The sequence below is a fragment of the Sphaerodactylus townsendi genome, linkage group LG09, assembly GCF_021028975.2.
Source record: "Sphaerodactylus townsendi isolate TG3544 linkage group LG09, MPM_Stown_v2.3, whole genome shotgun sequence".
NCBI classification, from domain to species: Eukaryota; Metazoa; Chordata; class Lepidosauria; order Squamata; family Sphaerodactylidae; genus Sphaerodactylus; species Sphaerodactylus townsendi.
In genome coordinates, this window is record NC_059433.1 from 19,630,276 (window position 1) to 19,654,688 (window position 24,413).

Sequence of the window (24,413 nt, forward strand, 5' to 3'; positions counted from 1 at the left end):
AACATTTCAACACAAGATTGAAAACATCAGCTTTCACAATGTAGTAATGTTGTGCGTTCCCAAACAGCAGAAGGGAAGGCGGGAGGCATAGCTTGAGCATAAGGGCTTAAAAGGTGGGGGCTGACCTCCCTCACTTCTGGTGGCCTGACAGAATGGCATTTTCCTGGTTTTTCAAACACTGGTGGGAGGGGGCAGGAAATACAGAGATAATACCTGAATAAAATATATAATAAAATAATTGTATATTATATTTATAATAAAATAATATAAAATTTTCAATGATACTGAAAAGAGCAGCTGGATTGACACCCTTCTTTCCTCAACAATAAAGGCATCTCAAAGCACCTACCTCACAGGGTGTTTGTTGTGAGGGGGGAAGGGCAAGGAGATTGTAAATCCTTTGAGTCTCCTGCAGGAGAGAAAGGGAGGATATAAATCCAAACTCCTCTTCTTCTTATGCACCCCTTTCCCTTCCTCTCCCCGCAACAGACACCATGTGAGGGCAGGTGGGGCTGACAGAGTTCTGAGAGAACTGTGACTAGCCCAAGGTTGCCCAGGAGCAGAGGTGGGATCCGACCTGTTCTCACCACTTCTCTAGAAGTGGTTACTAATTTTTTCTGAGTGCCAAGAAGGGGTTACTAAAGCAACCTCCCTGCCCAATAGGGACTGGAGGTGTGTGTGTGCGGCGGCGCCACTGTTTGAATCCCACCACCATCGGAACCTGTTATTAAAATTTTTGGATCCCACCACTGCCCAGGAGGCTTCATGTGCAGGAGTAGGGAAACAAACCCAGTTCACCAGCTAAGGGTCCACTGCTCATATGGAGGAATGAGGAATCAAACTCGGTCCACTAAATTAGAGTCTGCCAGCCAGGAATGGGGGAATCCACCCTGGCGCTCCAAATTATATACGCGGTGTATGCGTATCTGTGCGTATGTCCTGGGGAGGGAGATTGACAGCGCGATCCTAAGCAGAGGGACGCCTTGTTGAGCCCTTGGATTGCACCGTGCAACAGACGCCCGCCTTGCGCGGGGCTGCAGCAGCAGCAGCAGCAGAAGCTGCCGGGGCGCGTGAGGGGAAGCCGCGCGCGCTCCTGCCCTGCGCGCCCTGCAGCGGCGGCCTCTCCACCTTCCTCCCGCCCTCCCCCGTCCCTTTGCCGGCTCTGCGGCGCTGCCTTCCCCTGCTTCCCCTCCGGCCACGGCGGCCAGAGCCACCCTCCCGTCGCACTGGCGGCCAATGAGCGCTCCCGAGGGCGGCGCAGGGGAGCCGCCCGCCCAGACTCCTCCTCCCCTCGCCATGCCCCGGAGTGTCTTGCGGCGAACATGGCAGAGGGCGACTAGAGCCGCCGCGCCTCGCTCGCAGCCACTTGTTGGCCGCCCTCGGCGGACCCCGCGCCCGGGAGGGAGCCCGGCTGGCGCTGCATGACAGCCGAGGGGAGGCCGCTGGGGCCACCGCCGCCGCGCTTGCAATCGGGGCGTGCAAAGCGGGCGGGCGGGCGGGCGGCCAGAGCAGGAAGCGGCGGCAACCGGGAGCCGGGCGCGCGTGCGGGGAGGTGATGAGCCGGCCATGGAGGCGACCGGCGAGGCAGAAACAGGGGAGCAGAGCCGGCTGCAAGCACCAGGAGCCGCTCGCCCTGCAATGCCGCAATAGCCGCAGCGGCCGCTTGCACCAGCTGGGACCGGGCGCCTTTGCAAGCCCGCAGTGCCGACCTTGCTGCTCGGCTTGAGCCGCCCGGGAGGGAGGGAGAGGGAGGGCAGAGCGCGCCTGGGCGCATCGGAGGAGCTCGGGGGCGGCAAGCAGCAGCAGCAGCCATGCTGCCCGGGGTGGGTGTGTTCGGCACCAGCCTGACCGCCCGGGTGATCATCCCGCTGCTGAAGGACGAGGGCTTCGCCGTCAAGGCGCTGTGGGGGCGCACGCCCGAGGAGGCCGAGGAGCTGGCCAAGGAGATGAGCGTCCCCTTCTACACCAGCCGCATCGACGAGGTCCTGCTGCACCAGGACGTGGACCTCGTCTGCATCAACCTGCCGCCGCCCCTGACCAAGCAGATCGCGGTCAAAACGCTGGGTGAGTGAGTGAGTGTCCGCACGGTGGGAAAGACCGCGCTGGAGACGCTTGGCGCCACCTTCAAAGCACCGGTGTGGCAGGGTGCGACAGCTACATAATGAATGGCCTTTTTCCTTGTCAGGCATTTTCCTTTTCAACGGTCTCCTTAGTTACTGGTTGGGTGGTCAAGGTGGGTCTGCACATGCTCAGAGGCGCTCTGTTCGTAAGATGAATGTGCAGGCTGGCTGCCTGTACACTGAGAGGATGAAGGACCTGAGGACTCCCCGTTTTGGTATCTGTTCAGCATATAAAGGGACCCAGGTTCAGTTCTCATCAGGCCCACTTGGAGGGATGAGGTGGGGGGTGATGTGAAAAACCTTTGTCTGGCCTGTCAGAATAAGCAGTACTGACCTGGACGGGCCAGTGGTCTGACTCTAGCTCAGGGGTCTTCAAACTATGGCCCTCCAGATGTTCATGGACTACAATTCCCATCAGCCCCAGCCAGCATGGCCAAGTGGCAGGGCTGATGGGAATTGTAGTTCATGAACATCTGGGGGGCCATAGCTTTAGGCCACAACATGCAGTTCTGCTAGTAACAGCATGTTCCACAATTGAGATTGCTTCAGAGGGTAACCCTGTTAGTGTACAATAGAACTGCTAGATTCAAATCCACTATAGTTCAGTCTAGCTGGATCTCATTGGATCTCGGAAGCAATGCAGGATTGGCCCTGGTTAGTGTTTGGATGGGAGACCACCAAGAAAGTCCAGGGTTGTGATGCAGAGACAGGCAACACAAAACACCTCTGAACATCTCTTGCCTTAAAAACCCTACGGGGTTGCCATAAATTGGCTGTGACATGGAATTTCCCACCACCAGCATTTTGAAGACCAGATTTTGAGGGAAGATTTAATTCTCACACAACCCCCGAAATCTTGTTGGTTCTAAGATATTACTGGACTTGACTCTAGTTGTTCCGTAATCGACCTCAGGCTCAGATTAAGCCCCGGAGGTTCAATTAAACAATGGGTTTGGAGGATTGGATTCATACTATTCTGTGGTGTTTATTTCTAAGGCGTGAAGGTCTGATGTGTGGTCCTACCTACGCAAAAAACCCTTTCCCCAAGCTTAAGATGTGTAGTTTGCACTCCTTTAGGGCAGAGGGAAAGGCCCCTCTGCATATGCTCAAATACATTCTTCTTTCCTGTTTGGTTCTGGGCATTTGAAAAGGATCCCAGCCTATGTCCTGATGAACCTCCAAATAAAATGCTATCAGAAAGTCCCCAAGAATCATTTATCTGGCTCAAACCAGTTACACTGTACATCCAATCCCTCTCCTACCATTTCATAGTACTATCTCACGAGTCATTAATTTTTTGAAAATATTTGATTTCTGAAATTATATAAATTGACAATATAACGACAAATCAGCTTGCAGTTAGAATTCCCCATCCAGTCCCAGGTGCTGGTATCTGTTTTCCCCAGAGACTGTAAATATTGTAATTTATGGAAAACGCCCTGGGCAAACTTTTTTTAAAATATAAGTGGGAGTCAGTGCCGGATTTAGATGGAAGAGAGACTCTAGGCCAGGGGTTGGCAACCTTTATCACCCAAAGAGCCATTTGGACCCATTTTCCACTGCCCCAAAGATCTACTGAGCCAGAGAGGCGGCTCCACATGGAGCTGCCTCCGGTTCGGCCCTTCCACTCACCTTTCCTTCCAGCGCTGCGAGGCAGAAGCGCCAGGCAGGGAGACCCCCTCTGCCCGACGGAGCAGGCAGCCGCCTGCTCTGTGGGGCAGAGGCGGGATGGCAGCTGCTGGGATGGCAGAGGGGGGATGGCGGCTGCTCTGGAGGGACACACCCACCCTACCGTCCCCCCTCCAGGGGTTGGAGGGCAGCATGGGCGTGTCCTTCCAGCCCTCCAGAGCAGTCCTAGAAGGAGAGATGAGTGGAGGGGATGCAGAAAACGGTGCCCTCACGCACGGAGCCACCTCCGATTCGGCCCCTCCACTCACCTTTCCTTCCAGCACTGCTCTGGAGGGCTGGAGGAACACACCCATGCTACCCTCCAACCTCCAGGCCATGCGGAGCTGCAGTATAAGGCCGAAAGAGCTGCATGCGGCTCCGGAGCTGCGGGTTGCAGACCCCTGCTCTAGGCTATCCCACTTGCGAGGCCTATCCCCATTCCACGCCCACACCACTAGAAGAAGATGGAAGAGTATTTTAAACAAAATTGAGTAAAGTCAAGGATGATGACGAGTGTTTAAAATCCTGAAATTTACAATTCCTCCTCTAAAGGACATAAGATGTTGTTGTTAAATGCTATAGTGACTGAAAAAAAACACCACACAAATAAGTAAGAAATGCCTATGACTGTAAAAAATATTATGCATCTTGGCCAGAAGACCTAGGCCAGTGATGGCGAACCTTTTCGAGACCGAGTGCCCAAATGGCAACCCAAAACCCACTTATTTATCGCAAAGTGCCAACATGGCAATTTAACCTGAATACTGAGGTTTTAGTATAGAAAAAACAGTTGGCTCCAAGGCGCGCGTTATTCAGGAGTAAGCTTGGTGGTAGTCAGTGGCTTTGCTTTGAAGCAACTGTGCAACGCTTCGAATGGGTGAATCATGACCCTAGGAGGATTTACTCAGAAGCAAGCCCCATTGCCAGCAACAAAGCTTACTTCCAGGTAAAGGATCATGCTTTAGTTCTTCCCGTGAAAATTAGTAGGGTTTAACAGCTCTTAACACTGCTTCCCCAAAACTAGGTCTTAGGTTTAATGCTAATAATCTCAATGAAATAATTGCACTATTATCACATGACAAACTCTGTGCATGCGTGCCCACAGAGAGAGCTCTGAGTGCCACCGCTGGCACCCGTACCATAGGTTCGCCACCATTGACCTAGGCTTTGGCCTGCCAATCCTATAGGTCAGTGGTGGCGAACCTTTGGCACTCCAGATGTTATGGACTACAATTCCCATCAGCCCCTGCCAGCATGGCCAATTGGCCATGGCCACAGCTATAGGTAAATCCGTCACTAGTTGGAGGGGATTCCATTCTTTTTCAGACATATCCTGTCTTTCTGGACAGGCAAGAATTCCTTGTTTTGAGTTGACTCTTTGAAGCTGTATCACACTTGCATTTGTCTGCCTGTTTTATCTCCTCCCTGCTTTCAAGAAGCCAAGACCAGAATGGGAGACCTTCCTACATTTTACCTTCATGTGAAAGAGGTTAGCCTAAGGGAAAGGGAACAGCTCAAGGTCACCCCATGAGTCTCACGGATGAGATGATACTTCAGCTCTGTTGTCTTCTCTGGTCCAGCTCTAAGGCCTGAATACATAAATCTTCCTGCCTGGTCATCAATTAATTGATACTTCTATGCATTTAACATTGTTTTAAGTTTCACACACAAGCACGCTAACTGCAGGAGAATGGTTAAATTTGAGTCTGATACTGATTGAACGATACTGTCGCATGATTTATAAATGTTATCTTCCATTCCCCCCCCCCCGATTCCTCTGCTTTTAATAGCCAGCTCAAAACCAGAAATTAAGTAAATTAAGCTTTTTAAAGCATGCTGTTACATAATTCCACAGTTAAAGGCAGAGCTAGAGAGGATGGTGGAAAAAATTGGTCATTCTGCTGGCACATCCTAAATAGATCATTATGTCTCCGTCCACCTGATATGGAGAGATGCATAAACATCTAATGTCCTCACCCTTAAAAAAAAACCAGTTTGGGCTACTTGAAAGTAGAACAGGAAACAGGAAGTTTAAAGACCTAGTGCTTCTTCTTCCTATTTCCATCATGTCTGAAGTTAATCACAGAGGTCAGAAAGATTATCAGATACGAGGTGCGGAACTAAACATAGTTCAGCAACAGAAACATAAATAAAAGAGTTGCAGCGGTGACTTGCAATAGATTCATTCCAAAGGCATCACTGAAAATTAGACTCCTAGCTTTACAAATAGGCCTGCACCCATACAATAAACTGCTTTTGTTGACAAAGTGGTCAATAATAGAAATCCTTTGATCTTTTGGGTCTCCAGGGTAAAAAATGCTGCCCCTCCCCCTCCAGGTCAGAATCAATTTCTGTGGTTTGACTGTCAGTGTTCTACTTGTCTGCAGTCTGAGGGCAGACGTTGGCTCATGAAAGTGCAAGCAACATTTGGGAAAGAATATTACCAGTCATGTGGGTCACTGACAAAAAATATTTTTAGTTTCTCAGATCAAATCCTGACTATTTAGTGGCGTTGGCTGCCTGCCAGGTCCCCTGAATTTAACATTACTGTTTGCAGTATTCAGTAAAGCCGCTTTACCTACCAGAGTCAAGCAGACCGGTAGTGCTAAGGGTTTATGAGCAACCGCTGGGATAATTAGTAAGCTCAGTCTGAGCAGGGAACAGCTCTGACTGCCTGCTCCTAAACACCTTTATTTGGAAGAAAGCAATGCTGATTTCGACGAGCTCGATTCCAAACAAGCATTTGTTAGGTTGGAATCGTAGCATCTCTGTGAGGAGTGGATCGCTTCCTTAAATAAGAGAACGTGGGACGGTTTAGTATGGTTCGATCTTGTCAGAGCTTGGAAGCTAACGGTTAAATTTGAGCACTTGGAAGGGAGACCTTCAAAGAAGAAGAAGAAGAAGAAGAAGAAGAAGAAGAAGAAGAGTAGTTTTGGATTTATATCCCCCCTTTTCTCTCCTGCAGGAGACTCAAAGGGGCTGACAATCTCCTTGCCCTTCCCCCCTCACAACAAACACCCTGTGAGGTTGGTGGGGCTGAGAGAGCTCCGAGAAGCTGTGACTAGCCCAAGGTCACCCAGCTGGCGTGTGTGGGAGTGCACAGGCTAATCTGAATTCCCCAGATCAGCCTCCACAGCTCAGGCGACAGAGCTGGGAATCAAACCTGGTTCCTCCAGATTAGATACACGAGCTCTTAACCTCCTACGCCACTGCTGCTCTGCAAAGGAAGGCAGTGGTAAACCACTTCTGCTTAGTCACTTCTTGCCCCACTAGAGGTTTCTAGAAGGCATCTGAGTCTTGATGACACTTTACACATGCAAAAGAATATGATAATTTCCGACGGAAAGTTCTTGATTTTTCTGGATACGCTATCAAGCTGGTTCTGGAGAAGTACACCTCTTTACTTAGGATGCTTAGCTTTTCCCTAGGGCCTATCAGTATGTTATTATACAATGAAGTGGTAAATTGTTTCCCTTTTATAATAAATGTTTTAGGCAGTTGTGATGGGATATTCAGAGATGCCGTTCAAAGAAAAGCTCTGGGAAGTAGTATTAAAAAAAGGAAGTAAAGGTAGGTAGAAGAAGAGTTTGGATTTATACGCCACCTTTCTCTCCTGTAAGGAGACTTAAGGTGGCTTACAATCTCCTTTCCCTTCCTCTCCCCACAACAGACACCTGGTGAACTAGGTGGGGCTGAGAGAGTTCTGAATGAACTGTGACTAGCCCAAGGTCCTCCAGCAGGAATTTAGGAGTGTAGAAACGCATTTGGTTCACCAGTTAAGTCTCTGCCACTCAGGTGGAGGAGTGGGGAATCAAACCCGGTTCTCCAGATTAGAATCCACTTGCTCAAACACTACACGACACTGGCTCTTGTGGTAGGGTAGATGTTAGTGAAGTGCCATACCTAAATCTACTGTGTACATAACATGCTGTCAAGTTGCAACTGACTTATGGTGACTCCAGCAAGTGAGAAGCAGAGGTGGTTTGCCCTTGCCTTCCTCTGCAAAGTCTTCATTGGTGGTCTCCCTTCCAACTACTGACTCTGCTTAGCAGCCATGACATGAAGAGATTGGGCTATATCACTCTGCCTTCTCTCTCACCTGGGTCCATTATCTAGACAAGAAAGGCAGGAGCAGAGCTGGCTTCTTTTTGCAACAATGGTACCAGTCACCATTTAAGGAAGCATACCTCTTGGGTGCAGGTGTTGAGAGTGGTTACTTCAGGACAAGAATAAAACATGGTTAACCTGACCTCACTAGAGCAAGTTATTCTCATCACTTACTCATCCCTGGAGAAATTGCTTCGTCTGTCTTGCCAGCAGTGGCTTAGTGCCAATAGGGCTGGGGGGGCATTGCCCTGGGTGTGCGACGCAACAGAGGTGTAGTTGGGGCATGGTGGGGGCGGATGGCGCTGTGGCAGGGCGCATACATGCCCCGGGCCCAGTTCCCTGCTCCGCCCCTGCTCACCAGCAAATTTTCTAGTTGGATTTCTCTCTCTCTCTCTCCCTCCCTCCCTCTCTCCCTCCCTCCCTCTCTTTCTCCCCCCTCTCTCTCCCTCCCTCTCTCTCCCTCCCTCTCTCTCCCTCTCTCTCCCTCCCTCCCTCTCTCTCCCTCTCTCTCCCTCTCTCCCTCTCTCTCCCTCTCTCTCTCTCCCTCCCTCCCTCCCTCTCCCTCCCTCTTTCTCCTCTCTCTCCCTCCCTCTCTCTCCCCCTCCCTCTCTCTCTCTCTTTCTCCCCCCCCCCCGCCCAGTTTGATGGGCATGAAGAGAAGACCAGCAACCTGTCTTTTTCTGATACCTGTGTTGGCAGCTGCCTGCTGAAATGTGTAGTTACTTGCCTAGATTTGGGATGTGCTTTCGTAAGGCAGCCCTGAATAGGAGCCACACAGCTCAGAATGGTAAGCTGCAGTAGCATAGTCCAAGCTCTGCCCGTGTTCGATGGAAGTTGCTTTCAAGTAGCCGGCTCAAGATTGACTCAGCCTTCCATCCTTCTGAGGTCGGTGAAATGAGTACCAAGCTTGCTAGGGGTAAAGCCAATTGGCCACGCCAGCAGGGGCTGATGGGAACTGTAGTCCCTGAACATCTGAAGCGCCAGAGTTGGACACCCCTGGTATAGATGACTGGAGAAAGCTGTGGCAAACCACCTCGTAAACATAGTCTGTCTAGCAAATGTTGTGATGTGATGCTACTCCATGGGTTGGTGCTTTCACAGGGGACTACCTCTGCTTTAGAAAGGCAGACACTATTTTCTTGTCCAGAAGTACTAGTGCCATCTGAACTCTAATGAAGTCACCGGTTTTAGCATATGTTTTGGTATAAGTGTTCCAGTAGCTTTTACCCTGTTTATATAATGTGTATGTTTCCTTCTCATGCAGTTTGTTGGCATTCCCAGAACTCTGTTAAAATATGACACTGTCAAGCTAGCAATGTTGTTTTGACTAAACAACTCAGGCACAAGTTGTGATTAGCTTTACCCGCACTGATTGTGAATACATCAGGTGTGGGGTATCATGCTTAAGTGTGGTATGTTGGAACTGGTTGTCCTGCCCTCTCTTTGTGACAACCTTTTAGTGCAACGCTCAATACTTTGTCTCAAAATTTCAAGTGTGCCCCACAGGTTCAACAAGATTGGGAACCCTTGGAGTGGAAGACTGTCCGTTGTGGACTTTCCAAGTGCACAATTTTAATTTACAGTTTTCAGTTTGTCTACTGTGATCCTAAACATGTTTATGTTTGTTAAATGTGCTCAGCGCCAGTGGATGTAGCAACGCAAACAGGTATAGACAGCTTGGAAAGGGGATTAGATAGGTTTATGGAAAATAGTGGATGTGATGACTAAAGGGAACCTCCACTTTCAGAGGCAATCAAACTCTGAATCCCAGTGTAAGGGGCAACATCAAGGAAAGACCTTGGCCTCTAGGCCCTGTTGTTGGTTCTCCAGAGGAACTGGTTGTCTGCTGTGTGAGACAGGATCCTGGACTGGATGGACCACAAGTCTGATCCAGCAGACCTTTTATCGTGTTCTTATGCTTGCAAACTGAATTCCTGATCAGTGGAGCCTGCATTCCCTCTCTTCATCTATGATCCATTATCCATTTTTGAACTTTTGTGTCCTTTTTTAGCCCTCACCTGATAGCCCAGGCCAGTGGCGTAGTGCCAAGGGGACGGGTGTGTGTTCATGCAATGCACTGGGCATGTGCTGGTGCGGGGGCGTGGCGGGGGCTTTCCAGGGGGTGTGGGGGTGTGACAGGGGTGCGGGGCGCATGCGTGCCCTGGGTGCAGTTCTCCCTTGCTCCGGCCCTGGCCCCTTCCCTTGCATTCCACCCTTCCCCACCCCTCCTTTGCATGCTATCCCTCCCTCCCCTCCCCTCCCTCCGCTAGGTTGGGTGGGCCAGGGCCAGATTCCGGAGTCCCTTCCCTCCCCTTCCCTTCCCTTCCCTTCCCTCCCCTCCCTTTCATGCCACCCCTCCCTCCCACCCCTCCCTTGCATGGCACCCTCACTCCCCTTCCCTTCCCTTCCCTTGCATCTTGCCATGAACATGCAAATGTTTGCTACTCAGATCACGCTAGCCCAAGCTTGACAGATCTCAGAAGCTAAGAAGGGTCACCCATGGTTAGTATTTGGGTGGGAAACCATCAAGAAAGACTAGGGTCACTCTGCAGTGGCAGGCAAAGGCAAACCACCCCTTCACAGTTTTTTCAGTAATAAAAAAGGTTACAATAAATTGTTTTCATGTTATAGAAAATATATATTGATCAATATTATAGCTGGGTTTAATTTTATTCCAGTATGTAATAAATTGATCCTAGATCTCATAGAAAAATATCTGCAGAAACTTTCCTTTCCCATAACTGTTGTATAAAATAAATTTTATTCGTAATTGTTACACACCATGTTTTTAAAATGTAGTGATCAATAAGTTGATTTTTGGCTCAGTTTCTGGCGACAACCTGTCTAATGGCCATTTATAAATCTACTGGATCCTAGTATTTTTTATAAATTATCTTATCTAAATGTCAGCAATTTGACCAAAGAAAGAGTTTTCCATTTTAACCTTTTTTGCATTACAATTTTCAATAAGGAGTTATTCTTAACATAATGCTTCCACAGAGTCTATTCTCCAAACCAGCCATCTGTGTAGTCTGGAGACAGGATTGCCAGATCCCTCCACACAATTGGCAGGAGGTTTAGAGAGGTGTGGTTGAATGCAGCAATTGGCATCATCTACAGTTCTACATGATGATAGCCTATCCAATTTATGCAGAAATGCTGGCATGTTACTGGGAGGATGCTCAAGCACCTGTGAAAAAACTTGTATTTTTTTTCCCGCAGAAGCTATCAGTGGATGATTGCTCGCTGTAACTGGGCAATTGTGAACCTTATTTGGAGATCACTTGTAATTTCAGGGGAGATTGATAACCCTAGTGGTAGGTGGGAGACAGTGGTGGGATCCCAAAATTTTAGTAACAGGTTCCCATGGTGGTGGGATTCAAACTGTGGCGTAGCACCAATGAAGCTGGGCGGGGCACAACGGGGGCGTGGCCGGGCATTCCGGGGTTGGGGCATTCCTGAGCGGGGCTGTGGCAAGGACGCAGCCGGCCCTTGGGCGGGAAACGAATGCACAGAGGTGCAGGCTGCCACGCACGCCGGTGTACCTCCTGCTAGACTGCTTCAAGTTCTGTGCGCTACTGCTGAGAGGAGGGGCGTAACTGAGGCAAAAACCACGTGGCAAAGTCACCAATTAGTAACCCCCTCTCGGCACACACAAATAATTAGTAACCTACTCTCGGGAACCTGTGAGAACCTGCTGGATCCCACCTCTGGTGGGAGAGTTGTTAGACTTTCCAGCAACAAACAAACAATTTGTATGTACCCACTGACAAAGGCGTGAACTGTCTTCCCTTGCACAGCTCCAAGATAACTGTTTTTTTGGACCTTTCTCCTTTACTAATCCATAGTTGAGTGTGTGTGCCGTGTATAAAGTATGGAGGCTCCTGTGTACTTCTTAGGTGTAGATCTTGCCAATCCCCTCCTTGCCAGAGGGTCATACATACAATCCCTGTTGTTCAGAGCATGAATAATCTCTGTGTTCAGCCCTGGTGAGTATGGGGTGGCTCCATCTATGTATCGGAAGCATCCGTGGCCCTTCTCATAGGTGTGTAATTATCATGTATTTTGCCATTACTGAGAACAGTCAGGGAAAAGGGTAAGAAGGAGGGAGTTCCTCTGAGCCTCCATAGTGGTGTGCTTAGGACTGTATTTGTAGGTTATTAAATGTATTTGTAGGCTATTAAACTGATGCAATTAAAATATTTCTGCAATATACTTAAATTCATTATTTTCATTAACATTAACGTCAGATAATCAGAAATGTACATTAGATACAGCCCCATGCAATTGGCTTAGCGCCGCGTGGGGAGGCTGAAAACTCAAAAGAGCTTCCTGCAAGCAGGAAGCCCCCTACTGGGCTTAATGGACTTCCCACCTTTTCAGTGGCACAATGGTCATCGGCACAGCCATGGCTCTAGATTGTCCCTGCTAGGATGGTGGCGGGGGCGCAGGGACTCTGTTATGGTATCCAGCACCATGTCCCACCTCTGGGGAGGGCTGCAGCAGCCACCCGCTGGCGAATTCATCCCTTCACTTGGGCAAGTGCCCCAGGGAGGGCAAATCCGCTGGCATGGCCCCGTGCCACTCCCACTGGTGGATTCAGCCTCCCCTCCCTTTGGATGGGACTGTAAGACTCCTTATATTTAGATTCAGGCCCAACTTTTCACTGTTGGCCTAATTTGAACCCCTACTGCTATTCAGTGGCTTACACTGCAACATTACCCATTGCTGTGCAAAACTGCAATTGCTTAGTTCACTGAAGAATGTGAGCTCGCGCTTTCATTAGGTCTTTCTATTAGGTGTTTTTAATATACATACATTGCAAAAAATGGTACTCCTTTTGTATTCTTCTCTTTAATGCAAGCCTGTTTTCCTCACTTCCTTTTTAACAACTCACAGCACTGTGTATTACTAAACAGCAGCTGTTTCACTCCCATTGATTGTACCTAAGACACATCAGCAAGATCAAGGCAGAGCTGGAATAATTTATGCGTGTCTGAAGCTCAGCTTGCCCTCCGGATGCTGTTGGCTCCTGTTAGCCAGGAATTATTTATCTTTTAGGTTCAAATAAATACTTTCAAAGAACAAATATTTTGCTTTAGGGATCTGTTAGCTGTCAGAATCTTTCGCAATATATAGCATACTATTTGCCCTCCCCCTATGCCGGTGCAATTCCTCAAGTGCATCTTGGTTTTGCAATCAAAAATCTCAAAGCCTGATCTTTTCTTTAGCACCGTTTATCTCAGCAGAAGTTCTAGTGATTGGCTGCTTCCAGTATCTTGATAAATCGTTGGGTTATTGCATTTGTAAGAAGATTATTGTTATCCTCCTTTCAAAACAGGCAGTTCAAGACATCATGGAGGGTACTATTCAGAGAAATTAAAAAATGGACAACTTCTGTTGGTTTGAGAGATCAGAATATGTAGAACCATTGAAAAGACCTGGACAAATTCGAATTCTTGACTTAGTTAATGCTGCAGTTGTGGTGGATAAATAAATGTATTTGTTTGTCTTTCTTTCTGGATTACAGAATTATAAAACAGTACAATACAGATCACTATAATCCACACAATAAACAGTAAAAGAAAATGCAGTCACACAATTAGAAAAACAGAGAAACAAAAGCAGTCATCTGGTATGACGACAGAAGCAAAATACCATCTTATTTGTGTTCATGAATGGGAATTCTTTTCCAAACTATAGCAAAACAATCCAAGTGTAAAAGTTAAAGAGAAAAGAACACCGTTATTTTTTAGAGATGGTGAATTTTAATTGGTTTTGGGGATCTCGTTGCCTCGAAGGTGAAGTTGGTAATATACTGTTGGTCCTTTTGCAAATTTATTTGAGCAGTTAATTAGATGGTAGAAGTAACAAAATTATGTTACAACCTCTTTTAGGATAAGACTTTGGTTCTGTTAGCTACATTGTACTCATACATTGTACTCATACTAGTAACTTACAGTGCACTTAAATAAAATTATGCCATTCTAAATAAAGATACACCTTAACTACACCATTCTAAGTAAAGATACACCTTAACTACACCATTCTAAGTAAAGATACACCTTAACTACACATTTAAGAGTAAATCCCAATCTCGTGTTACAGAGGAGGTATTGTTGTACTGAACTTTATGAATTTGCCTAAAAAGTTAAAACCAAGATGGACAAGTGAAGAAGAAGAAGAAGAAGAAGAAGAAGAAGAAGAAGAAGAAGAAGAAGAAGAGTTGGATTTATATCCCCCCATTCTCTTATAGGAGACTCAAAGGGGCTTACAAATTCCTTTCCCTTCCCCCTTCACAACAAACACCCTGTGAGTTTGGTGGGGCTGAGAGAGCTCAGAAGAACTGTGACTAGCCCAAGGTTACCCAGATTAGTGCACAGGCTAATCTGAATTCCCCAGATAAGGCTCCACCACCCAAGCAGCAGAGCAGTGAATCAAACCTGGTTCCTCCAGATCAGAGTACACCTGCTCTTAACCACTATACCACTGCTGCTTAAAGTGGAGGTTAATGGACAATGGAGTTAAAATGGAGGTTCATGGACAATCCTGACCTGGGGATAAGAGTTCTGTTGAATTAACTGGAATGTCCTTCAGAATAAAGATGCCTACGTGGACTGCATGGCTCTTAAACTGCAAGCTGGTAAACATACAGTCTTGTTACACAGATACAGTGGTAAAAAACAGAGATAACTGGTATATGTTGAATCTGCAATCCTTTTCAGACATTTCAATCATGCCTACCAGGAGTCTAGCAACCATGTGTAATGGGGGCACATGTCAGCTGCCATCATCCCGATATGTGCCGTCGGCATTTTGTACGAATTTACCATGTCCTGTTCGCACGTGGTGACAGTCCATGTGGAGAAAATCATGGGTTGCGTGCATAATCCAAACAAAACCAGACATGACTGATCGGAGTCCCATTTTCTGCTACGAGTTGAATTATGCAGTGAACAATTTGCCAACACGGATAATATCCGTGCCCATATTATAGCTCTGCTGATTCAGCTTGAACTGTTCAGAGACAGAGCTTCAAACAATGCAGCACTCTTCTGCAGCCGCTGTTTAAATGGATCCGAGAAGGTCATATATTGATTTCACTAACCAACAGGGTCTGAAAAGAGCTGGCCTGGACATCACTGGAGTCGCTACTGCATTAAATTAGCTAATTGATCTCAGCTCCAGAGCTGTCGGTCTGGTATTTTTGGCTGGCGCGAAAACTCATTTGGATATTTTAAATAAATAATTACCTCTTGGAACACAGTTCTCCTATTTCACCGTGATCTGTGCTTCCTTTTTAAATAAACAACATTATTTACCTATTCGCACCAAGGCTGTTTAAACTCCTTGGGTGGCTTTGGCTGTTTTAATACCGACAGGTATTTTAAAGGCAGCACTTTAAAGCACTTTGTTTTAGACTATCTCCAAAGCGTGATGTGATTTATGTGAAGGCGAAGGGTAGCGCAGAAGTGAAAAGAGGTTAAACAGGTTGTGTTTGATGCCCAGTGTTTTAACTGCAGACTATTCAGACTGCTCCCATGTTAATTGGATTGCCAATGTGCCAGTCATATGTATTGATTTAACTACTTCTTTTCATCTCTGGGCAAGAATGATGACTTGTAAGGAAAGAGTTCAGTGGTTCGTATAGCACATTGCTGGTGCTTTATGGAATATGTCGCAACCACATTGCTGGTGCTTTATGGAATATGGAATATGTCGCAAGTCACAGCTGACTTACAGCAACGCCACAGCATTTTCAAGGCAGGAGACATTCAGAGGTGGTTTGCCATTTCCTGCCTCTGCAGAGCAACTCTGGACCTCCGAATACTAGCCAGGGCCAGAGGTGGGATCCAGCAGGTACTCACCAGTTCCCTAGAGTGGGTTACTAATTATTTGTGTGTGCCGAGAGGGGGTTACTAATTGGGTCTGTTTTTCCGTTAGAAATTCCATTAGGTCCAAAAATCATAAAGTCCTGTTGTTTCCTGTGTGGCTGGTTAGCGAAGGTAGAAAACGGGATAATTCTCCCTGTTGGGCTGTTTTAAAAACATGTTTTAGAGAAATATGGTAAAGTTCCTTGTTTAAGGAAAGTATCCTTTTGATTTCTAGAAACAAAATTATTTGAAAGTATTAAGTATTTGACAGGCAGTCAATTAGAGGAGAAGTACCGGTAGTTGTTTCTGTTGGCAGTAGACGATAGGACTTGCTATAATGAGTTTAAATTATGGACAAAAAGATACCAGCTGGAAAGTAAGAACTTCTTTTTACCGTAAGAGTTTTTTACAGTAACAGAGAAATTATTAATGCCCCACCCCCGGAATGCCCGGCCATGCCCCCATCGTGCCCCGCCCAGCCCCATTGGCGCTACGCCACTGTTTGAATCCCACCACCATGGGAACCTGTTACTAAAATTTTTGGATCCCACCACTGGCCAGGGCTGACCCTCCTTGGCTTTTGAGGTCTGATGAGGTCAGGCTGGCATGGGCTATCTAGGTCAGGGGGGTGGAAATGATAGCAATTCAAAAGATCTGATTATTCTTCTGCTCTGCAGAGGTCTGTAACTTCAGGTGTTCATTTAAAATTCTGTAATTACTAGATTAGTCAAACTACCACTAGAGAATTCCACTAATTGCTTTCTGAAACCTAGACAAACATGACTCAGATAAAATTAAAACAAAATGTTGTTGTCTGGGACAAGCATCTGGTCTGTCCTAAGCCAAGTCATCTGACTTCCCTAACTCTGTATGGAGCTATTAGCCATGCCTAATATAAAACTAGTGAAACAGAGTACATGTTTTTATGTGTATGCATGTATGTGTGTGTGTGTTTATATATATGTGTGCGTGTGTGTACACATATCTATGCAAACATACACACACTTATACACAAGAATGTATATACATATATAAGCAAGTGTATGTGTGTTTATATATCCATTCACACATGCATATATAAACATGACTATTCCAGTTTCCTCTGGCATCAGTTGTAATTGGCTGTTAAGTCAATTGATTTGGTTTTCTTTATTTGTTGTAAAAGTATATGTTCTGCACAGATTATATGATGATCTAGCCTCTCAAAAGCCAGAAATATAGTATTCTTTTTTGTTAATAGCAGCCCTTTCTCTCCTGCTAGCCTGCCTTTTTGAACAGTATGCTAGAAGGCTTGAAAATGATTGTATACAGCTCTCTTGGGAAAGAAAAACCCTGATTAATCTGTTGTAGCGGAAGAGAAAATGTGACAGTGGTTGGGAATCCCTATAAATATTTTGCACAGTGTAAGAGAATGTAAGTCTGTTGACGTAACCCTCAGCTGCCATTGTGCCAAAGGGATATGTTTTAGGATTTGCCAACAAACATCTTTCTGATGACCACATGTTACGTGAATCTGTCTTAATAGATGACATTACATCAGCTTGAATGTAGCAATGATGGCTCCGTAGGGTTTTAACACTACTGGAAGTTCCTGCATTGCTAGCAAACTGCTAGTTCCTCTCCATGCATGAAATTACTTCTTCATTTTGTGAAGAAGATGCATGTGATCAGCTGGATCTGGTGGAAGATAAAATTAGAGGTGACAGCAAGGACATTTCTTAGAGGCTCATTCCGCACACGCAAAATAATGCACTTTCAAGCTGCTTTCACAACTGTTTTTGCCATTCCGCACAGCTTCAAAGAGCCCTGAAAGCAGCTTGAAAGTGCATTATTCTGCGTGTGCGGAATGAGCCAGAGTTAGGGGAAAACATTTGAGCCTTGTAAATAAGGAGCAGCAGCACGGACTGCCTTACTCTTGGGAAAAGATGGGGGTTGGCTGGATGCAGTGACCTGCAGCATTCTTTTAAAGGATCGTGAGTAGGATGGGACCAGGGGAAGGAAATAGCAGGCAAAAATGATGTTGCCTCACTGTTACTTAACAAACAAAAATGAAATGGGTGCTGCTGGTGTCTGAGCATGTGTGTGGGGAAGAAGGAAAGAAGAAAATCTGAAGGTTAATTATTTTCTCCTTCAATTCTGCCAGGGTTGCCAACTCCACAGTGGGAAATTCCTGGAGATTTTGGGGCAGGGTCTAGTGAGGGTTGGGTTTAGAGAAGGATAGGAGCTCAGCAGGAATATGATGCCATATAGTTCACCCTCTGATGCTTCCATCAGCTAATCTCTGCAGGGGCAAGCAGCTGTAATGAGAGGCGAACTCCAGACTCTATCTGGTAGCTGGTGACTAACTTCTGCTCTCCTTCTACCACTGTCTTCTCTTCCATTTCCTCTTCTTCCTTCATGAAGCTGATTGAAGGAAGGAGAATGCATGAGGCACGTGGACGGATTTGAACATCTTGTTGCATGCTTCTTCTAGCTGAGGCCAGTTATTTGTTCTCCTACAGCACAGCTAGATGTCTCCCCATTGCAATGTAAGTGGGTCTCCTTCCATCACCAGTATCTGGTCTTGAGGTGTACTACCTTTGAACTTGGAGGCCCCATGGCAGTCTTGCCAGGGAAGTTAAGGAAGTCTACTGTTGTGATTTGGGTTCTTATGTGGAACCTTCCAAAGTTTTGTGAGTGACCTTATCCCATGGAAGTCATTTTGTGATTGGGCTGTCCCATGGTAGCCATTTTGTGGTGGCGCCCATTATCTCACCTCCCTCCACCCCCCGTGAGATGGACAACACATATATCCACCACACAATTGCTTTACACTGAACCACAAGGAGAAACACTTCTCACCATGACACGTCTCTGAAGATTCCAGCTATAGGTTCAGGTGGATTGTTAGGAGGAAAAACTACCAGACTGCAGCCACACAGCCTGGAAAAAACACAACAGCCAGTGCCCATTACCATTTCTCAAAATTCCAAAAGTGATCTCAGGATCAATAAGGTTGACTAGTCAGTCTCCCATATACTGTTTTTATTCTGTCCCCAAAATCACTAATCCTATCTTTTTGCCTCACCTAGTTCAAAACTAAGAAGATATGATGGTGTGCCTTCATGAGTTCTAATGGTTCCTGTTTTTCAGAGATAGAATGCCATGTTGGCAGGGCCCTGGCCTAGGATATGTACTCCTTGTATACTGGCTGAGCAATAAAATCGCCATATATTGCTTAGCAACCTGTGAGAGGAATTTGGATGGGGATATGGGGGGCTATTAAAAATATGACTCCTGCACCAACAGGTGGTACAGGTATAGCCTGATCTGTGTAAGGTAGCCTACCCTGACTTGAACAATTTCTGGAAACTGGGGGTTGGTGCAAGAGAAAGGAATGTGATGGCTCTATAAGACTTCTGTTTCCTTTAGTCTCCATGATATACTATAGAGCAGTGATGGCGAACCTATGGCATGGGTGCCAGAGGTGGCACTCGGAGCCCTCTCTGTGGGCACACACACACAGAGTTCATCATCCACCCCCCCAAACACAAACACATCTAGACTGGCCTATGCCACTGAGCACGACGTGCGAGCACTGCGGTGAGCAGGGAGGACTCGGCTGGTGGGCCTGGTGCCTGTGCTCCGGGTAGTTGCTGCCGGGGGTGGTGGTGGTGGCGCAAAGGATGCAGAGATGCTAGAGAGGCACAGAGTGGTGCACGCAGGACTTGATGGCTAGAGCAGGCTGGCCCCTGCTCGAGCGGGTGGGGCGGAGGAAGAGGGAGCCAACCGTTTTTTTCTAAACTAAAACCTCAGCGTTCAGGTTAAATTGCCATGTTGGCACTTTGCGATAAATAACTGGGGTTTGGGTTGCAATTTGGGCACTTGGTCTTAAAAAGGTTCGCCACCACTGCTACAGAGTCTATCCACAGATGGTGCCTTTTCCTCCAGGAGTACAATCTATATCAGCTCTGCATGCAGAATCTGGCTTGTCTCCGTTGTCTCTCCTGTCTAAGCCTCTTGGAAAGCAGAGGGGTGGGGCAGTCTTCCATGCGAGACAGCTGAACCCCACATGGAGGATCATGCCCACTCACTCCCGGCTTCTGCTATCCATGCCAACAGGGCTTGGATAGCAGAGGTAGGGGGGATCCTCCATGTGGGGCAGCTGAGCCTTGTAAGGAGGGTTGTGTCCACTTGCTCCCTGCCTCTGCTATCCAAGCCCCCAAAAGCTTGGGTAGCGGAGGGGGGTGATCTAGCATTCAGGGCTGCTCAGCCCCACATGCAGGATCAGGCTGTTTCTTCCCTGTTCTCTCACTTTGAACTGCCTTTATCACCCAAGCCCAACTCCAAAAACCGATAAAGCCGAATCAAGTTCAGCTCTGCCGAATATCCTGGGTTGTTCTATTGGGAAATCGAAAACTCGAAAAAAACACAATAAGGTTTTTTGGGTGATTTGGGTTAACCAAATCACCAAGCCTAAATGTAATGTAAACTGCTTTGGTCCCGATTGTGGAGAAAGGTGGCGTATAAATGAAGTAAACAAATAACAAATACAGCTGAAGTTGGGAGACGGATAGAAGATAGGTTGGTGAATAGCTGAAGAAGAAAATGAGGCCGGGAAAGGGGAAAAGATATGGGTGCTTTCAAGGGGAGGGAAAGAGGAAAGATATGGGTGCTTTCAAGGGGAGGGAAAGAGGAAAGATATGGGTGCTTTCAAGGGGAGGGAAAGAGAAAATAGTGTAGAGAGGGGGACACGGGAAAGTGAGGTGCCACCCTTCAAGTACTTGAGGGTTTCCTGCCATCCAGGTGGGCCTGACCTAGTGGCCGGCACCGTACAAACAGGCCACAGTTTTCTTAGGGAGAGAGCTGCTGTGCGGAGGAAGGTGAGAGGGAAAACTTAAGACAGAGGAGGAGATAAAGATAGGTTGACTGTTTGGTGGAAATGAGATAGAATGACGAACTGCAGCTGAGGGAATTCCTGGAGATTTGAAAGGTGGAGCTTCTGTTGCCACTTCTAATGCCTGTATTTGAAGCAGCAGTGAAAGCAACAGAGAAATTGTCCCCATGAGGAAGTACATTCAACCACACCTCACATGAGCTGTCCTTGGACTGATTATTATATCTCAACCAAAACTTCCTCACGTGCTGTACTGGGAATACTGGGAATAAAATGGGCTGGAAGGAACAAGCTCATCGATCACCCTGAGCTGCTTGCTAGAAGGGTGGGATTATTAATTCCTCCTCTTGCTGTTGGCACTCCTTGTTCATGAAAATAATGTGTAGAAGAACATATCTTTTCTGTCTTGGAAAGCTCTGTTTGCCTTGAGACCTGTAATTCTTGTTAAACCACATTATTGTTCCAGAGGGATATGGAGAAACCTGTTGTTATATTGGGCACTTGAGCTATTGTAAATTTTTAGTGCCGTCAAGTCACAACAGGCTTATGGTGACCCCGTAGGCTTTTCAAGGCAGGAGACATTGGGAAGTGGTTTGCCATTGGCTGCCTTTGCTTCACGACACAGCGAAAAGACAGGATTAGTTATTTTGGGGACTCAAGGTAGGCTACCTGTTAAGTGTCTTTTAATAGGGTAGGGTTGGTGTACCAGTCAGTCGATTGGCTAAATATGGTCAGCTGACTGCCCAATACTGAACAATGGTCAAACATTTCATGATCAAAAGCTTGCACAAGCAGCATTCTACCTTTTTATTTAATCATAGGATCTTTTCTTAATAAGGGCAAGATTTCCCAGTTTTGTGGAATTCAAGTGCTGCACGTACACATCTTTGGATATAGCTGCGGTGGAGACAAGGCAGCCCAGGAAGTGAATAACTACTGTAGTGCAACGATGGAACAATATCTGATGATGTTCAGATGCAGCACCATCCCTACCTCCCGCATTTCACAGGTGGGCAGTTCAAACTACATCTCAGCTGCTGCAGTTCATGCATCACGGTGTTGCATTGCATGATGTTTTAGTGTTCATGTGATGCTGGGAGAAAAAAAAGATGTCTGGGGGAAAAAGTATCTGCTTTGCATGCAGGAAGTTCCATGCTCAATCCCTGGCACCCCGCCCCCCCCCCCCAAAGGAACAGTTAGTAGGTGATGAGAATTGTAGAATGGTATAGTATAGTCAGATCTTGGAAGCTAAGCATGGTCAGTTCTTGGAAAGGAGACCTCCAAGGAAGACTTTGCCGATGAAGGCAAGGGCGAACCACCTCAGCATCTCACTTGCCTTGAAAACTCCTTGTGCGGTCACCGTAAGTTGGCTATGACTTTGTGGCACTTTACACACCCAGTAGGTGATGCAAGAGACCTTGCCTGGGACCATGCAGATCCGCTGTAAGTCAGAGTAGACAATGTTGACCTTGAGAGAGCAGTGGTCTGACTCAGCAGTGGTCTTCTTCGTGTATTCATGCATCAATTTCCATCTTTAATATTAGATATTTAATTTCTATACTCTGTCTCACAAAAAGATATTGAACCCTTTTCAGCAAAAAGAACTAAGTAGAATTTAACTTCATGCTCCACGTGCTGGACCATCTTTGTTTCAGAATGCTTCGCTGGGGTCCTAGTGCGCTAGGACTCAAGTGGAGCATTGTGAAACAAAGGTGGTGCAGCACGTGGAGTATGAACGTAGTTCTTTTTGTTGAAAAGGGCATAGTAAGGTCAGTTGAGGTGCAGTGGTTGAGAAAATTGTATGCTTCCATATTAGAATCTAGTTCCGAACATATATGAGGATTATCATTCATTTTTCCACACTGCCTTTGTCAAAACCATTATTTTGTGCATTAGGAACATTCTACTTTGATACAAGAGCATTTTTGGTTCATTGAATGACTATTACCAAACTGTAAGACACTGGGATCTAAGTGGAACATTCTACAACAAAGAAGGTCTGGCATGTTGAGTTCCGCGGCGGAGGAACATACAATTCTACTGTTATCCTTTTTTGAGACAGACTATAGAACCCTGAAGAATAACCATGCTGGCAACTCCTTGACAAAAATCTAACAGAAGACAGCAATCAGTGTGGGTGTTTACCAGGCCACGGACAAGAAAATAGGGGTTGTCACAAGTAACCAAGGATGATTGAAATGTATGTTGCATTAGAATATGATGTTGACTACAACCTGGTAGACACAATCAGGATCTGATTGATCTGTGTTTGAATCCATGCCTCCCAAAATACTGCTTGACTGTGTTTTGTCAAATAAACTGCAAAGCATTTAGGGGAGAAATATAAGGTGCAGATGAGTATAAGGTTCATTTCCAACTCTGTATTTCAGAGAATCGCACTCTAGTGTACAGAGAAAGGGAGACCAAGCTTGCTGATTGTTGTTAATCAGATGTACTTCTGTGCAAAGGAGCCCTTATCTCAGTCTAGTTCTCACAGTCATCTAGTATTCTAGATTCTAGATTCTCACAGAGATCTAGTATTGAGTGTCATTGTTAATACTGCTGTTTTATGGGTGGGGAACAATAACAAACACTATTGTCATAGACCATTAGTTTATGGCCAAACAGGGACTGGATCCCAGTGGGCTGGTTCTATTTAGCTCTCCTGGGTTTTCTTAGGTCGTTTCCCCACTTACCATCGACCACCCTTTGCTGCGCGCTACTCTCAGCGTGTGTCATTTCTGGCGCGCTCCCAGGCTTCCCCACAACCTCGCGCTCTGCACGGGGTCATCAAAAGGCTCCGTTTTGAGGAGCGCTAGGAATGATGCGCGCTGAGGGGGCGCGAGAGCGGCAGCGTCAGGGCGGCTGCATTGTCGCCACCCCTGTAGTGGGGAGTGCCACGGGACCCCGCGCTACTTGGCGAGAGTAGCACGCAGCAGATGGTAGGTGGGGAAACGACCTTAGACAGCTGCACCAAAAAAAAATGGCTGCTCAAGGTCATTGTTTTTACAGATAGCATCTCTTTCGTTTGCTGTACTTTATACCTATGGATTCCCTGTCTTCAGTCTTTCATTTCCTCCAGCCTTCTCTAGTATTTTGGGTGTGATAAGATTTTCAAGGAGGAGGTGATTGGCTAACAGGGTTGGCTAACAGACGCAAAATCCACCAAGGCCAGCACTTCTGGGCTCAGCGCCAGCTTGACATTACTGAATGACAGACAGGTTTTAATAATGTTTTATCACCCCTTCTGTCCCTGATTTTCTCTTCATGGTTCATTTCATGGAACGTTCACAGGAATAGTTAATTTTTGAACCTGAAGACCTGTCTTTATCTACTGTGCAATTAAAAGTTTCACTGAAATAGTGTTATCAATTATTTACATAGAATATTCAAATTGTTGTACCGGGGATCACTGCCTGAGAGAATGATCATAGATGAATGATAATCGATCCAGTGTGGCACTGAGAAAAAACACACCATTCGAATTCACCGATGAAGTATTTGCAATGTTTTTGTATTCAGTATGGTTTCTGCTGTAAAGGGGAAGAAGTAAGAGGAAAAGGGTAGTTGATATCCTGAATACACACAGATAAATCTACCCTCCCGTCCTTTCCCCCTGTCCTTGACAGATGGGTGCAATATTATTCAATAACCATTGCTATTCTGGGGCTGAAAGCCAGAAGCTGTCAGTCTTGGATGCTTGCCCAATTTTTAATCATTTGTAAACCTGCAGGGTGTGTAGTTTCCATCCATTATCATTGTAAGACA

At 46.5% G+C, this 24,413-nt stretch overlaps 1 protein-coding gene across 1 annotated transcript in view; it reads left to right on the forward strand.

The window, feature by feature from the left end:
• The first annotated feature begins 1,798 nt into the window (after window positions 1–1,798).
• GFOD1 (glucose-fructose oxidoreductase domain containing 1) overlaps window positions 1,799–24,413 on the forward strand; it is a 48,437-nt gene continuing 25,822 nt past the window's right edge. The window contains 1 exon segment of the mRNA XM_048508513.1: window positions 1,799–2,072. Coding sequence (XP_048364470.1) covers window positions 1,812–2,072 — 261 coding nt within the window. The 5' untranslated portion in view covers window positions 1,799–1,811.